This window comes from Syngnathus scovelli, chromosome 2 (genome assembly GCF_024217435.2).
Source record: "Syngnathus scovelli strain Florida chromosome 2, RoL_Ssco_1.2, whole genome shotgun sequence".
In the NCBI taxonomy this organism is placed as follows: domain Eukaryota; kingdom Metazoa; phylum Chordata; class Actinopteri; order Syngnathiformes; family Syngnathidae; genus Syngnathus; species Syngnathus scovelli.
This window is the reverse complement of record NC_090848.1, coordinates 14,721,417-14,737,232: the sequence shown is the minus strand read 5'-3', so window position 1 is coordinate 14,737,232 and position 15,816 is coordinate 14,721,417. Positions and strand designations below refer to the sequence as shown.

General features: G+C 43.4%; 1 protein-coding gene across 1 annotated transcript in view; it reads right to left on the bottom strand.

Annotated features, from left to right (window-relative positions):
* The window catches only part of itga5 (integrin, alpha 5 (fibronectin receptor, alpha polypeptide)), a 31,290-nt gene extending 20,497 nt beyond the window's left edge, over positions 1-10,793 (bottom strand). The window contains exons 1-2 of the mRNA XM_049755055.2: positions 10,352-10,793; positions 763-893 (exon numbers count right to left, since the gene is read on the bottom strand). Of these exons, the coding sequence (XP_049611012.1) occupies positions 763-893; positions 10,352-10,557 (337 nt within the window). The 5' untranslated portion in view covers positions 10,558-10,793. The remainder of the gene's footprint in view (positions 1-762; positions 894-10,351) is intronic.
* Between the last annotated feature and the right edge of the window lie 5,023 nt (positions 10,794-15,816).

Below are 15,816 nucleotides of genomic sequence, written 5' to 3'. Positions count from 1 at the left end.
CTTCCGGGTCTTCTATCAGCTGCCCAAAGGAGAAGGCCATTCATTCGATCACCTCATGTCATCCCTTTAGCTCACCTGTAGGCCTTGAGCCAAGATTCCCCGTATCATGTTCACCGGTCCCGCAAACACAGCTTTGTCTTACTTATTTGTTGATTTGTTTCTTATCTCTCTAAACCTTCCCAAACATGACTTGGGGGAAGAAAGCAAAGAGCATCCTTCAAAAGCTGCTCCTCTACAGCCAATTAGCTTTTCCCAGACATAAACAGGATAAAAATTACTTGTCAGGAACTGACATAACCGATAAGAATCCAGTGGAGCGGAACAAATGAGGCCGACCACAACCTGGTGCTGAAGGAGGAGTCTTTCCCGTCAACAAAGCTCAAGTCTACACAAAGGCAGGTCAAAATGTTGGTGCTCAGTCCTGTCAGCTCAAACAAACTCAACAGAGGAAAAAAAAAAGATTTGAACCCAGAACATTTGACTATGAAGCAGATGTGCAAATCACTACCATACTATCCACTTAGCAGAGTATGAGTAATACAATGTGTCTGGATTTAACTTTAACTACAGTAATTAGACGGTTCATAATTCCACTTTTGGTTAGACTAACCCAATAATCTGATTTGTCATATAAGCATAATGAGTGTTTATTCTCTTTGACCGTGGTACAAAATAAAATGCAAATTTGAACTGTTTAGTTTTATTCTACTCTATCTAATCTCAATTGTAGATGTTAGCAAGCATGTCAGTCACGACACTTACCTTTTGTGTCAAATTCGATAGTGTGGCAATCGGTTTGGCCGAGGCTCCAGGGACAGTAGGAGACGGAGCCTCCCTCAACAATGCCGATTTGCTCGGTGTGAGCCTTGGGAGCGCCCACCACCACGCTGGCACTAAACGGGACACAGTGGAAGGACATTCATCAAAATGTTTGTCAAGATCTTTACTACACAGCATCTTTATAATCTTGACTTAGAAGTTCTATGCTTCGCAGATTTTTAGAACTCTTAATCATTGCTTTTCTTAGGTAATTAGTAGTAATCATAAATAGACATCATACAGTTACTTACTAAACATGGTTCCTCAGCCAAGAGAATCAAATTGAACTTTGTCATTGTTGTCAAAGAGATGCAGCGTGCAATTTAACTGCTATATCATTTTATTGTAGCGAAACAACAAAACTTACTGTATACACAGCAAGTTGTAGAATGTTAGCAGTCATGGGTTGGGAGACCACAAGGGGGATGTGGTTGAGTTTAAGGACAATATGGTTGCTGTGGTTTTCAAAATCCATTTTCGACAACTGATGGAATATAAACACCAGAGTTTACTATTTTGTAAACTAAGCAGACTTATTTCATCACTCCATGTGGCTCTCAAATGCGACGCCCCCCCAACTCTTACTGGTTGGTGTGAAATCAGACTCAAGGAGAAAACATTGCGCCCAGTGGGGAATTGTGGACAGAAAAAAAAAAAAGGACAGACAGGCTAAGTGGAGTCATGCTCTTGTTTTCCCAGCTGTGACATACTGACATGAATGAAGGGCTAAAAGACGAGCAAATACTCTACAATCTATTTAGTAGTATGCTACACGTGGGACAATTGAACCGCAACATTTCTGATTCTGGGGTGGTCTGTCGGCATACGGATAGGCATTTGATCAATTATGAAGAAAATATTGATATAGATCAATTTTCTGAAAAATCAATTAAGTAGTTTTTGCATCAACAAAGAAAGAACAAAAATCAAAATATCGCTCATACTCTGTGCAATAAATGTCTACAGGTCACACGAAAGTCTTTTGTTTAGAATTAGCACGTTAACATATGATAATGTCCACTTGCCACAGCCATTAGCTCAATGTGGATCACTTGACCTGACAAGCATCACTAACATTGAAGTGGCAGACATGGGAATGCCGAGGGCAAACAATTTCAGGGAAGTGCACTCTTTCCTGCCTCCGATCTTCCACATGTGCACCAGCAGCATTTACAGTTTTTTGACCAAACGTGGCATTCTGGCCGCCCTGGAGGCTTCCTCCTCATGCAAGAGTGACCTCGTAATCTTGACAGATCAGTCCCAATGGGGAACCTCTGTGTGTCTCATATCATGGAGTTTAAAGTCACACTTGAAAAAAAAAAAGGATACAAGGAAAACCATCACTCAAAGTTGTATTATTTATGATGACCTCAGCACCTGCGAAATAATCTACTTCACAGGCACTTCCTGGAGAGCGACTTTGTTGTCATCCGAACTCGCACACCAATATGGGGTATAAATTCAAATCACACACATCTGTTCAAGGTTTGCTGGAGACTACTTTGCAGAAGAGGCTCACCTCTAAGGCTTCAAAGATACCCATCTCCCTTATTCTTGTAGAATTAATATTTCTTAAAATGCATGCATTAAAAGAAACTAGCCATTTGGAAATAAATGTTGTGTTCGTTAGCTCGTCATTTAACGCAATCTAAAGCAACAACAGTACTTATATGTGAGCGTCAATGGTGGTTTTTCTCTATAGGTGCCCTGTGTCTGACTTCTACCAGTCCAGACTGTGGTGGTCCATAAAGTCCAAAACATTAGAGAGAAATCAAGTAAGTAATTGTGACACAATATAAGTGGTGAATACAAAAACTAAAGGGAGTAAATGGATTTATTTTCTCTGAGGCCCTCCCTAAGCACCTTGAGAACAAATAAAAAAAATCTTGGATTCATATAAATGCTCAAAATGTATGCAATGCTTTTTCCTCAATAAAAGGTTTTATGGAAATCTGTAAAGTAGGTTTCCTGCTAATCCAGCTACCTAACAAAATTGTAAGCTAAAACGAACACACACATAACGACTTGTCCTCATCTGTTTTGAGTAAAAAGGCAGCATACTGTAAGTTCAATTAAACCACGTTTGTTGATATCATCTATCGTCTAAAAAACGTGACTGAGCAGCTTTTCGAAATAAGAATATTAGAAAAAGCGAGCAGCTTTAATCAGCACTAAGCAGGAATTTGACACAAGCATTCATTTAGCACAACATGATAGTCATCAAAAAGAAAAAGCAAGCATTTTTAATCAGCACTAAGCAGGAATTTGACACAAGCAACCATTTAGCACAACATGATAGTCATCAAAAAGTACTTTACAGTGAATGCGGATTTAACATTTAATGACCTGATATCTTCTGGGGGGATCGGTAGAGCTCGAAGGGTGTTCCCGCCCCTTTCCTATTCCTTCAATTATCTATTGTTGTCAACAAATAGAGCTTTGGTATGATTAGCATTTAATATAGCTCTGTCTGCATGACAAATTCCTTTGGTGCAAGTGAAGGGCGTCGCCACAGTTCTCGAGCTATGCAAATATGCGGCACCCGCTGGGGGCCAGTGACCTGACCCACGGCTCGATGGAGGTGGCAGGTCTAGACCGAGAGAGACGGGATTGCGCTTTTGTCTCAGTATCTTAGCGTTTTTATGGCTGTGTGTTTTTATGACAACCATTAGCTAAAAAGAAGAAGAAATAAAAATCGCTCTGGTTTCTAAGTACAATTCAGACGAAGGTGTAGTGTGTGTGCAAGGACAGTAGTTGGTGTTATAGATGGGTAACAATTTTTGGACAGTGAAGCATTGCTATCAAGGAAGAGTAAGAAATGATCCTCTTGTTTTAGAGACACGTCAAAAAGAAAGATGTCCTCCATTGTTGACTGCGTAGCTTCTCTTAAATTAATTAGCAACTTACTCTGTCGACACGCTCATGTTTTCTTTACCCCCCCCCCAACACGCACACACACACACAAGCAGTTGCCCTTGCAAAAACTGTGGTGAACTGAAGTGGACCATGGCATTGCCTCACTCCCCTCAAAAAATATAATTGTCTCCCACCCAGCTAGGATGCTGACATCAGCCTAACCATCACTGTAAGAGAAGAAAACACATTTGTGCCAGTTGGAGTCAAAACTAGTTAAGTAGACTTAAGAATGCTCTCAGTGAGCCATCGACGCAAACCAACGGAGAGCATTTTAGTCTGTAACAGTATGAGCCTACTTAATGCAAGTAACTTCTAGGCAGTTGAAAACAAATGGAATTGATTCAACTTTGTACGCTACATGCACGTTTTCTTTTTGTAGCCAAGTGGCAGACACGCGAGCTTCAGCCTGTGCAGTCAGACGAATGTCTCAATTCCTCTCAGAGTAGAGGCCAGACGGAAGCTGCTCAAGTCCTCACGCTGCCATATGGGGACACATGGAGTCGCACGGACACACATACACACATACACACACACGCACACACACACGTACACACACACACACATTGCGGCTGATGAGAGTAGCAGTGTCTGGCGGGATGGTGTGTGCAGACTACAGAGAGTCTACTGTGCTTTGCACAAACCACATTTCGCTTCTGTCAGATTGACCTGTGAATCGCCGATAAACGACAAGTTGGAAATCTTTTACAATTTTGGACATCACGACAGATCTGAGGCACACGCCTGACATCTTGATTAGATAAACAGCCCAGTGCGTCACGGATAGAGCTGATCTTACTATCCACACAAAATCATTTCCTCTCTATTCTGTGGTTTGGAAAGAGTCAAAGCATCACAACATTGCAGTGGAACCCACATATTCCCTGTTCGACATCCATAAATGTGCCCATTTGCGGATCAGTGGCAAAGAAAAGTCTGAATTTTTTTTATTTTCATGGGAAGGTACTGTCTACACTACACTGGGCATGATATAAATCTAAAAATGGCTGTGTTAAATGATTATTCTAGCGATAACTGTAACGTCAGCCCAGCAGCCTACGAAGCAGCGGAGTTTCCCAACAGCACAGCAGCGTCAGCAAAACTAATGTCTGTAACTTATCTTCCTCCCTTTGCAGTCGTGATCATTGGCTAACACCGAATTGCAACATAACCGTAATTTTTGAGCAACGTACTATTACAACATATTAACATTTGGAATTATGGGATCATGTATCAGGAAAAGAGTGGTTTGAATTTGATTTATTTTTGCTAAATTCTACACATCGTAAGTCGTACATTTTACAACTTCAATCGATTTTTGATTGCATTTACACAATCTACACGCCATAGGAAACAAATGTTAATGTCATTTTAGAAAACCTACATATCCCAATTACTTCAATTTGACCCACGTGATCTATTCAAGGGGAACATTTGTTCTTGAGCTCAGCCCCCAATGCCCAGTGAATAGCAGGGTTCCACCTTACTACACTTTTGGGACACATAAACAGTGTGTCTGCAAATCATAGCAAATAAAATACTTAATAGTTGAGCTAACATACACCACAGTGGTTAACAAAGTATTCATTGCAGCTAATGGAACCAGAACAGTACCAATTATATATGCCAAATTTTCTCACCATTGGTTTAGACTGGGAAGTAATAGCTGGTAGAACATCTGTTCTCACCACTTAGCAAAACAAATACCATACATGTCATTGGAAATAGAAGTATTTAGCATGTACCAAATGTGGCTGGAAGACTCCTAGCAGGGCATCCGCCAGTTTATGTATTTCGTTACAGAACAGGTCTAGTACCAAGTTGAGCATCTATGTCATTTGGGCCATTTGTTTAATATGACAAAGTTACTAGTACCATTAGTTGCGCCAATGTTTTGTAGCCATTACACACACACACACAAAACTGTGACCTTGCAGTAGTTGTGCATTAAACCTGGCAGCTGTTTTGGAAAACCGGCGACTGTGTTAATAAGCAACGAGAGGAAAAACATTGCAATGATTTGTGAGGTTGCCAGTGAATGTACAGCAAAGTGCCTGCCCCCACCCCTATAAAATACCCCCTAGCACCAATTCTTTCACGGGCCCCTAAAGTCCTCCTGCAGTGCTGGTAGTTCACACCTCACTACAATGACCACGTCAGGGGGTCCGAGTCGTCTCACCTAAGCATAGAGAGGCTGTTGTATTAAATAAGGTGGGGGCGGGGGAAGCAGCTGTTGAAACAGCCTCCAGCACACACAAACATTCACAGTAATGGCCACAGTGGCTCATCTCCATGTCAAATATGGCCAAACTATGACCGTGCCATTTGAATGCTAAATATAGGACAGCCCATATCAGATTACCATCACTGATGAGTGACTCATTGGGGGGGGTGTCTGGGGGTCAGGCTCTTGGTGCTGCCAATGTGCCGTATGAGGCGAGTCGGCCCTCCTGACGACCAGCCAACTCCCAGACATGACATCCCAGGGGCATTCCCAAACTCAAACGTGATGGCAGACCTTTAAAACATTTTTTTTTGGGGGGGGGGGGTTAATCACACAGCGTCACCGTACTCAAACACAGGCTCGCTCTATCGACAAGACTTCTTTTCCCCTAGTTCATACCATATGAAATGACACAGGCGCTTTGTGTTTGGAACAAACGCAGCAGTGTGGCAGCAGTCACGTCTTTGGCGGTATCGAACAGCGCTGTGGCAAAGCTTGACATTTTAAGCACAGTTCCAGCATTGACTTAAGAAAGAAGAAGTCACGCTGAAAATTTGCCTCCAACAGAAGGCAGTAAAGACAAAGCACCCATTGTGTGTGTGTGCGCGTGTGTGTGTGCGTATTAAGCGTAAGCAGGTATAGTTTGGAAACACACTCATACAAAGTACGGCAATGATAGCAATCAGGTTCGCGAGAAAGCTCACCCTTGTAAAAAAGCACAACATTGCCATTTTAGTGAACTAACTGGACCTTGGTCTTACGTCAATATTAGCTTAACGAAACCTGTCTGAAAAGGTCAATTTTGGCAAAGGGGGACTGGGTGAAAGCGATGACCTCAATATGTTTTGGTCAGACATTGGTGACGTGGAAGTGAGACTATTTACATGACCCAATCCCATTAAAAAGGTTGTTAAAACATCTAAAAGGGCACTCACAACATGACTAAAAACATGTAATGTGCTTGCCGGGCAAGGTTTTGCTTAATTCACCTGATAAATAAAACTTGTTCGCAAACTGTTTGTTGTAACCATCTGATAGCTAAGCTTGCGAGCTGGGGAGACGTCTCTCCAGGTCAAGTTGGCAAAGTAATGAGAGGTAGTGAATCACTGCTGACATGGGCTTGATTGACAGTCGTCCTTAACTGTTTAATTTAATGCTCATTAGTTTAGATTCAATCTGACTCAAGTCCTAAAATTCAGATTCACCGATCGTCCACTTGAATCTCAATTCGAAACACTACAGATTTGTGCACAGCCCTAGTCTTGTGTAAACGCAGGATCAGTTTTCATACACTCCCAGGCAAGTCTGTTATTTCTTATTACAACAGCCCTTGACCTCGCACCCTGACGACTAACATCTCAGTACAATGCACTCCCGAATCCGCAGTCACTGCAGAGTCAGTCACAAATGTAGTTCTACTACATACTGCTATGTAATTTGGGTTACACTATAGTCCTTTGTTCATAGAATTTTGCTTCTCACTTTACTTTGCATCATCAGTGGCTTTTGACCTCACAAACGGAGCAAAACACCCAACAACACACTTCAACATTTTGCAGGTTAAACAAGATGTTAGGCCAGGGACCATATAAGGATGAAATGTGTCCCAATACTTTTGTCGGCAACCCATTTGCCAACTTCGGTTTCCCATCTTCCGGACTTAATACCGAGGCCTTGTTCCTTGGTGGGCCGCCTGCCAGCCTCCCAGTTTAATTTTATTGCGTAAAGCCAGAGGGCATGACAAGCACTACATACATAAACCTTTTGTCAGTCTCAAAGTGGGAGAAAGTACGCCTTTGTGTTTGCAAGCCTGGCGTCCCATTTATGGATGTGGCGGAGACTCCAACCACAACACACGCATTTGGACACACACATCTGGCAATTTGTCAAACACAGACATATTTTTATTGCCAAGGTTGGAGCCAGAGCCGTTCAACTCATCCCGACAGGGAGAGACTCCTCCGCACGTAACCCTCGCATGACCCCCGGCTCGGGATTCCTGCGACTCCCCCACTTGCTGTGTTTCCACTGCACTGGTAAGATTTCGCAATTAGGCAAGTTCGGCAACTGCGCTTTTCTTAATTGTTGCAACATTCTTATCTATCACACAAAGTTCTACACATAGCAATTTTTAAGTGTGTATTCTGGTTGCCAGTCAACCTCAGGCAAAATAGAAAGAGAAAGAAAGATGACCGATCACATTGATCCTGTCACTTGAGCTCAATACATGCTATCGACAGCCATGTCAAGCAAATACACCATCAGTAAGAATATCTGGAAGCCTGAGAACGCAAACATTTGAAATCAGGTGTCAAAGATAAAGTTGATGAAAACGTTATCATGAAGACGGTCGTCTTTGAGAACAACCTAACAGGTGTTCAGTGTGGAAGGAAACATCACAACCACAGCAACATTGGTGGTTAAATGTTCTTGCATGCAACAACTAAATGCATAAACCATGCATTTAGGGTGTTTGTGCTGCTCAACACTTATTACTTCATGCCATCAAAGTGTAGATTTTCTTTGCAGCTCTTGCAACCATCATATTATGGAGATTAAATGTATGAACAGTAAGGTCCGGGGGCCCACATACGGCCCGTCCACAGTCTTATAATTTTGCCTTAAGTTTCATAATTTATGTCAATAGATACCATATCTACATATAAAGAATATGCTTTTTCTAAATACATTACAAATTATATTGACAACATAGTGAGTGAGTGAGTGAGTGAGTGAGTGAGTGAGTGAGTGAGTGAGTGAGTGAGTGAGTGAGTGAGTGAGTGAGTGAGTGAGTGAGTGAGTGAGTGAGTGAGTGAGTGAGTGAGTGAGTGAGTGAGTGAGTCAGTCCTCTGCAATTGCCTAACCAAACTTAAGCAAACTGATATTTTCAGGAAGAATGTGCTTATAAAGAACACAACTTTGCAGAGAAAACTCGTAAGCATAATCACATTTAAAGAAAAATTTTATCTTTACAAAGTTCAGCTGTGATTTTTCTGCATTTTACATTGACAGTGTTGATTTAAGAGGGTCACTAGCGATATGTACAGAATATCAACAAGGTGTATTGCAAAGCTGGTTTTATGCCAACTATTAGCCCAGCATGCGTATTAGGTTTTTTTTTGTATCCTCTATCCAGACAGTATGAGACAATGGTCTTCCAAAAATGAAGCTTTTCACTCAACCCACAGTAAAAAACTTCAATCTTTTACTCGCTTCTTGTCATACAAACATACCCTAATCTGCTCGCTCACTTTGGAGTAAGCTTTCTAGTAAGCCTCTTTGTTTCATCTTTCCCCTCAGGCGAAGCGTCGCGCCGCATTAAAAGTTCAATCATCAATAAGATGACGTCTCCTCATCCTTAATGAGGTGAAGAGAGATGATGGGGAGGCCAGACAGAGTGTGTGAGGAGGGGGGGAGGTCTGAGGGGTGGGTGAATTAAAAAGCCCTGCCGGATGACATCAGTTTATGAGGTCGTACGAAGGTGGAGGGAGAGGGGAAACGCTGCAGTGAGGCAAGTTTTTCGTCCTAAATCATCAAATCTTCCCAGGCAGACGGATAGCGGCTCTTTTAAAGAGTCAGTAAGGACTAGGAGATGAGTGGTGGGATGATGGTGGAAAAGGGGGGGGGGGGGGGGTCGAACTCATGTCAGGGTAGAATGGGGAGGATGAGGAAGGAGAAAATTAACTGTTGGACACGTTCACGCAGGAAGTCAGATTATTCCTGAATCCTGAGTGTAACATTTTAGCGGCTAATGATGATTACAATTGCAGGAGTTTGCATCCAAGGCTCATTTAACTTTACTAGCAGAGAAGCACACCCAACAAAAAGCACCAGTCAGCAAATCTGAGCCATTCCTTCCTACTTAACATTTGCAACACCTAATAAAAGAATACACCATCTGTCTGCATATAATATAGTACAAATAATCAAAACATATAATTTTATGTATAATTAAAGCCCATTGAAATGCAATGGAGAAAAATAACAATTAAACCCCCTAAATTATATATTAAAAAAGTCATATAAACATTCAATACATGGAAAATTGTTGTAGAGTCCCCAAATGATCTGCAAATTATTAAAACTGATCACCAATTATGCATAAAAATGAATGCCGATTCGATCCAACTGATCAAATCTGCGTAAAGTCTACTCTCCACTACAGTACACAAGCTGAAAGAATTCCAACAGAGGGATCAGCTGAGCTGGAGAGCATCACAACCTGGAGCGCCATGCACACTTAAAAGGCTTCTCTAAAGATGAGTGGCAGTATGAGGGAACAAATATGGATTAAATTGAGTTTATTTATTTGAGATTTTCAATGGGGTGGGCATACAAATTAGGGTCATAATAATCATACATTGATAGATGTGTGGTGGTCTTTTATAAACTCACCTGGCGGAGTCAGCCAAATAAAAGTCGACAGCGTATCCAAAATAGCTTCCGTTGTCCCCACTGTAAACAGACGGGTTTTCCACGTCCAGATTGAAGGCTCCACATCCAGGAAGAAAAGCGAGCAGAAGCCCGGCGAGGCACAGCAGCGAGCGGGCCACGAGAGCGCCCGTCCCCGGCGTCTTTGAGCGAGCTCGCCCCGGGAACATTTTGACGGAAAGTAGGGGGGGTGGGGGGGGATTGCAAAACTGGTGCACGTCTTGCACTCTTCTAAAAAAGATTGTCTTCTCGAGTAAACTAAAAACAAAAGCGAAGCTACAACTGCATCCCCTTGACTTGGATCCAAGCAAACCACAGGGTGAGTGCGTTCGTGAACGCACCGTCAGCTCTTGTGCGCAATCCAGACCCACGCCTCTTCACGACTGAGCTCCAAGACCCACGCCTCCTTGTCTTTCTCTAATCAAACTTACAGCAGGGAGTTCCCACAGCCGGGAACCAAAAGTTTGGAAGAGTGGGAGGAGGAGCCTGTGATTCCCTGCGAGAAGAAAAAAACTTTTCACAGTCCAGCCACTAATCATTGTTTACCTCTATGATACCATTCGCACTTTTGCGGTATACCTATCAGAGATCGGACGATGATTAACCAGCTTCACAATACTCCTTTTGATCACACTTTGAGACACAAGAGTAAATATAACCCTACACAAGTCTGACAACACTGGTCAATTGGTAATTTTGATCAGAGGTAGCTTTAAGTGACCCTAAATACATTTTTGGACAGCAATTTAAAAAAATAAAAATCTTGTGCAATACGTGGATCGTAATTTATAACAATGACATTTGAGAAAAAATGTTTACCTGTCGTTAATTCGAAAATATTAATAAATACATTTCTGTACTGGTTAGAACATCCGCCTCACAGTTTAGGTGTGAACGGTATAAGTGCCCTGCGATTGGCTAGTGATTAGTTCATCTGTGTGGAAGATTTGAAGTCATGTTTGTATAATGACCTCATTGAACAGAATTAGGTCTGATGTGGTTTAATGGGGATTTGCGGAGGAGCAAGCGGGGGCGTTGTTCTTCTATGACTGACTCACACGCTGGACTGGAGGAGCACTTTCATGACGTTGGTAGAAACAACTCACTGACGAGAGACCCTGAACACGGCGCCTGGAATGAGTGACTTCAGCTGATTCACTGAAAGCCCTCAGGGATACAACAGAGGGCCCAAATTTGGCCGTCTGGTAGCAGCAACACAAACTCTTCCGTCCATTCTCATATTAATAGCCGCTCCGGAACACCCCGACTCGGGCAGCAAGCTGACTGACGGCAGTAATCCGCCAAGTCTGGAGGGCCTATTCGCAGCTGTTGAGGGAGCCCCTGAAAGTTACCTCGCTAATCCTCCACGTCAAATGCTTTTCTCAATGAAAAATACAAACTGACCGATCAAGCCGAGCAGCTGCTGTCATTTAGAGCATTCGATTACATGACAACAGCATTTCAGAGCCACAACACTCTAAATATGTATGTGAACTTTCTTTTTAAACACGTACAATATATTACTTTAGTGGTTAGCACATCTGTGACACAGACGAGAGGTTCTGGGTTCGTATCGTGTCTGAGGTCCGCTTGAAAGTCAGATGGAACAGTCTCCAGCAAAAACCTCGACCCTATAGAAAAACAAAATGCTTGGATGAATAAATGGATTTTTGGGATTCACCAATTTGCTGACCTGGGCTTGTCAGCGCTTTAGCTGTCTTCAACACAGGATTTGGGAATGTGGGAAGATGTACCTGAACAAAACAGGAGATAACAAAAAATCCACACAGGAAGGCCGAGGTAGGAATTCTAACCAGGAGGTACGAGTTAGAGCTGGCTGCTCGAAGGTGGAAAATGTTTTAGAAAAATACTCTTCCACATGTTGATGTTTCAACTAATTTTCTTCAGGTATCACGTCATCTCCTTTCCACTGTGAGCTCAGTCTAAACAAACAGATTATTTTGTTTGTGTTACCTAATTGTCTTTCTAAGTGGCTGCCTGCTACTTTACACCTCTTATCTTCGCACATTTTACCTTTTTGACCTTTTCAAGAATAAAGACAAACACAGTGGTCGACTACAATCTGTTCCACTGATATTTGATAAAGAAACATGCAAAACAGCACATTTTCAGAACCAGGCACAAGATTGATTTGCTTGTTTAATTTCACACTTGATAGCTGGGAAGGCACTACAGAGACCTAAAAATGTGTATGAAAGCAAAGTTAATTTTGAACATGCAAACTCCAAAGTTGGAGCCAAAGTTCACAAATATGTACCTCAGAACCGTGAAGCCGACATGCCAACCACTTGTCCACTTTTGCTGCCATCAGTTGGCCTTGACTAAGCGAACGTTATTTTCCATCTCTCTCCAAGTGTGATGAAAAAAGGGGGCGTGCTTTCATTCCAGCGCCTCAGCTTTGACATCATCATTCGGCCACCAAGGCGACACAGCTGAAACACACACACGCTTGCAGAGCAATTCACACCACTCGACACAGCTGACACAATGCTTTAAAAATAGACCTGGCGCTTATATGTATATAAAGTCAGGCACGTATTGACCGACTTATGAAGTGTGATAGAATGTCAGCAATAGAGAGATAGCTCAACATATTAATAGTTCAACAAGTAGGTCATATCTCCACAAGTGTGTGACTTGACGATAACATTGAACATGTCCAAACTAAACGTTCAACGTGGTTACAACCAATCTTTTTCAAACTGGCTTATAATAAAAAATGACCGTAAAGAGGCTTACCATGTCATTCTCTATTATTCCAGTTAAACCCTTTAAGCCGTTTTCACACTGCACTTAGCATGGTGAATGGTGGGCTTCATGGATCAGAGCAATGCTGGACAGCCCAGTACGGCAAAAAGGGCTTGTCACCCATGAATGTTCCATTGGAAGAATCGCCAACTGTCTACTCTGCAGTGGCCAATCATCCGCAAGTGGAAATGTTTTTGCAGATCCTTATAAATGTAATTTGCACACGCCGATTTCGTACTCGGACTCCAGCGAGTCTGGTATGATTCCACCATGTTCCGCTGAATTTAAAGGGAATGAGGGGAGCCGCTATGATCTGCCGGGAATCAAGTTGGCTGTGTTCAGTCCCACAACACTTCTAACTGTACCTGACTACAAGATACACATTTTTTTTTTTATCTCGGCGTAGTTCCTCTTAGCTGTCAGCACGTCCAAATATGAGCAACCGGTGCGCTGTAGTTTTTATGACGTAAACATGTCCAGAGTGAAAAGGGATTCACTACTTGCTGATCTTACAGCCTTGTTGGGACATGGTGGCTTTCCACCAAAATGCACTAAACGTCAGACTTTTTGACACGCAAAGGCAGCAGCCTACACCCACCCTCATTCCACCATCTTTGGTGGGCCGACACCGGTAGGACGGGGGTCTGGAGAAACCCTGAGGCCGACCATTAGGCAACTGTTAAGTCGCAGAATAAACACCATTTTACCACTCGGGTACAGACAGCAAATAAAAGCCACAAGAGGCGTTTTAGCGGTTTGTACGCAAGTCGGAACAATCAGAGGATTTAACGTCTGTTTGCTCCTTGGGGCTATTTCCCTTCGTCTTTTGAATCTGATGCTGTCGAGTGAGGCCATTGGTTTTAATGATGGAAAATGTGGTTCTTTGGGGGTGGCGTTAGTGTAGGGGGGGAACCTACACCATTGAGAGAAAGCAAGCTTCTGGTTGAAATAGTCTCTACAGCTCAGGAACAAGCTCACTCGTGATCCAAAACCTAAGCTCGTCTTCCTTCAAAACACATATTCATTTTCCTTCCTCCTCTTGTTTCCTCATGTCTCTCCTCAGCTGGAGCAGCACATGGAACAGACAGGAAATTCCTCGGGTGTAAAAGCCCGCTCTGGCTTCCTGTTTCATTAGGTTCTTGGTCACTCCGGTCCACACAATCGCTCGATTCCTATGGTCTCCCACCTCCCCCGAGTGATGCAGATTGTTCCAGGCTGGGCGATATGGCACTTTGGATGACAGATGAGTCATGAAGCGGCGGAAGTCATGAGCTGGCCCCGGTTGCAGAGCGGCCCGCCCTTTGTTTTCAACACATGCGCTTAGCAACGCGACGCAACGTGATTGTTAGAGATGAAGAAATCCTCCCAGGGGCTTTTTAGGGGGTAAAGATTTCTTCGTTGGAGTGTTTGCAGTCATCTCTTTAAATTGAACACTCTATGTACAAGTGCTACGAGTGTGTGTGTGTGTGTGTGTGTGTGTGTGTGTGTGTGTGTGTGTGTGTGTGCGTGTGTGCGTGTGTGTGTGTGTGTGTGTGTGTGCGTGTGTGTGTGTGTGTGTGTGTGTGTGTGTGTGTGTGTGTGTGTGTGTGTGTGTGTGTGTGTGCATGTGTGTGTAGTGTTTGTTAGCCTGAGTCAAGCTTTTTTAAGCTAAATGTGAGCTACTCCAACCCGATCCATCCATCCATCCATCCATCCATCCATCCATCCATCCATCCATCCATCCATCCATCCATCCATCCATCCATCCATCCATCCATCCATCCATCCATCTTCTTCCGCTTATCCGGGGTAGGGTCGCGGGGGCAGCAACTTTAGGAGGGACTCCCAGACTTCCCTCTCCGCAGCCACTTCATCCAGCTCATCCTGGGGGATCCCAAGGCATTCCCAGGCCAGCTGAGAGACATAGTCTCTCCAGTGCATCCTGGGTTGTCCCCGGGGTCTCCTACCGGTAGGACATGCCCGGAACACCTCTCCAGGGAGGCGTCCAGGAGGCATCCAGATGAGATGCCCGAGCCACCTCATCTGGCTCCTCTCAACGTGGAGGAGCAGCGACTCTACTCCGAGTCTCTCCCGGATGACCGAGCTTCTCACCTTATCTCTAAGGGAGAGCCCGGACACCCTGCGGAGGAAACTCATTTCGGCCGCTTGTATCCTGGATCTCGTTCTTTCGGTCACGACCCATAGCTCGTGACCATAGGTGAGGGTAGGAGCATAGATCGACTGGTAAATCGAGAGCTTTGCCTTTTGGCTCAGCTCTCTCTTTACCACGACGGACCGGCGCAGAGTCCGCATTACTGCCAACGCTGCACCGATCCGCCTGTCGATCTCGCGCTCCATCCTGCCCTCACTCGTGAACAAGACCCCCAGATACTTGAACTCCTCTAAAGCTTCAGCTAAAGCTTCAGTAAGGATTCATCAGTTTTATAGTCAGTAAACAAATGAATCCATCACATGGGAATTTCCGTAATACAAATAATGGTTCACCATAAACCAATCAAAATTTCAGGCGTTCATAAAATGGTCCCTGGAGTTGCAATTGCGCATTTACAGGGAACTTGTAAATCCATGTTTTTTCAAAGAAATAGAATAATCATGTTATTTGGTCTTGTTCCCTGACTTTTAAGTTGTTTGTGTCAACTCTTTAGAGCAGGGGTGCCCAA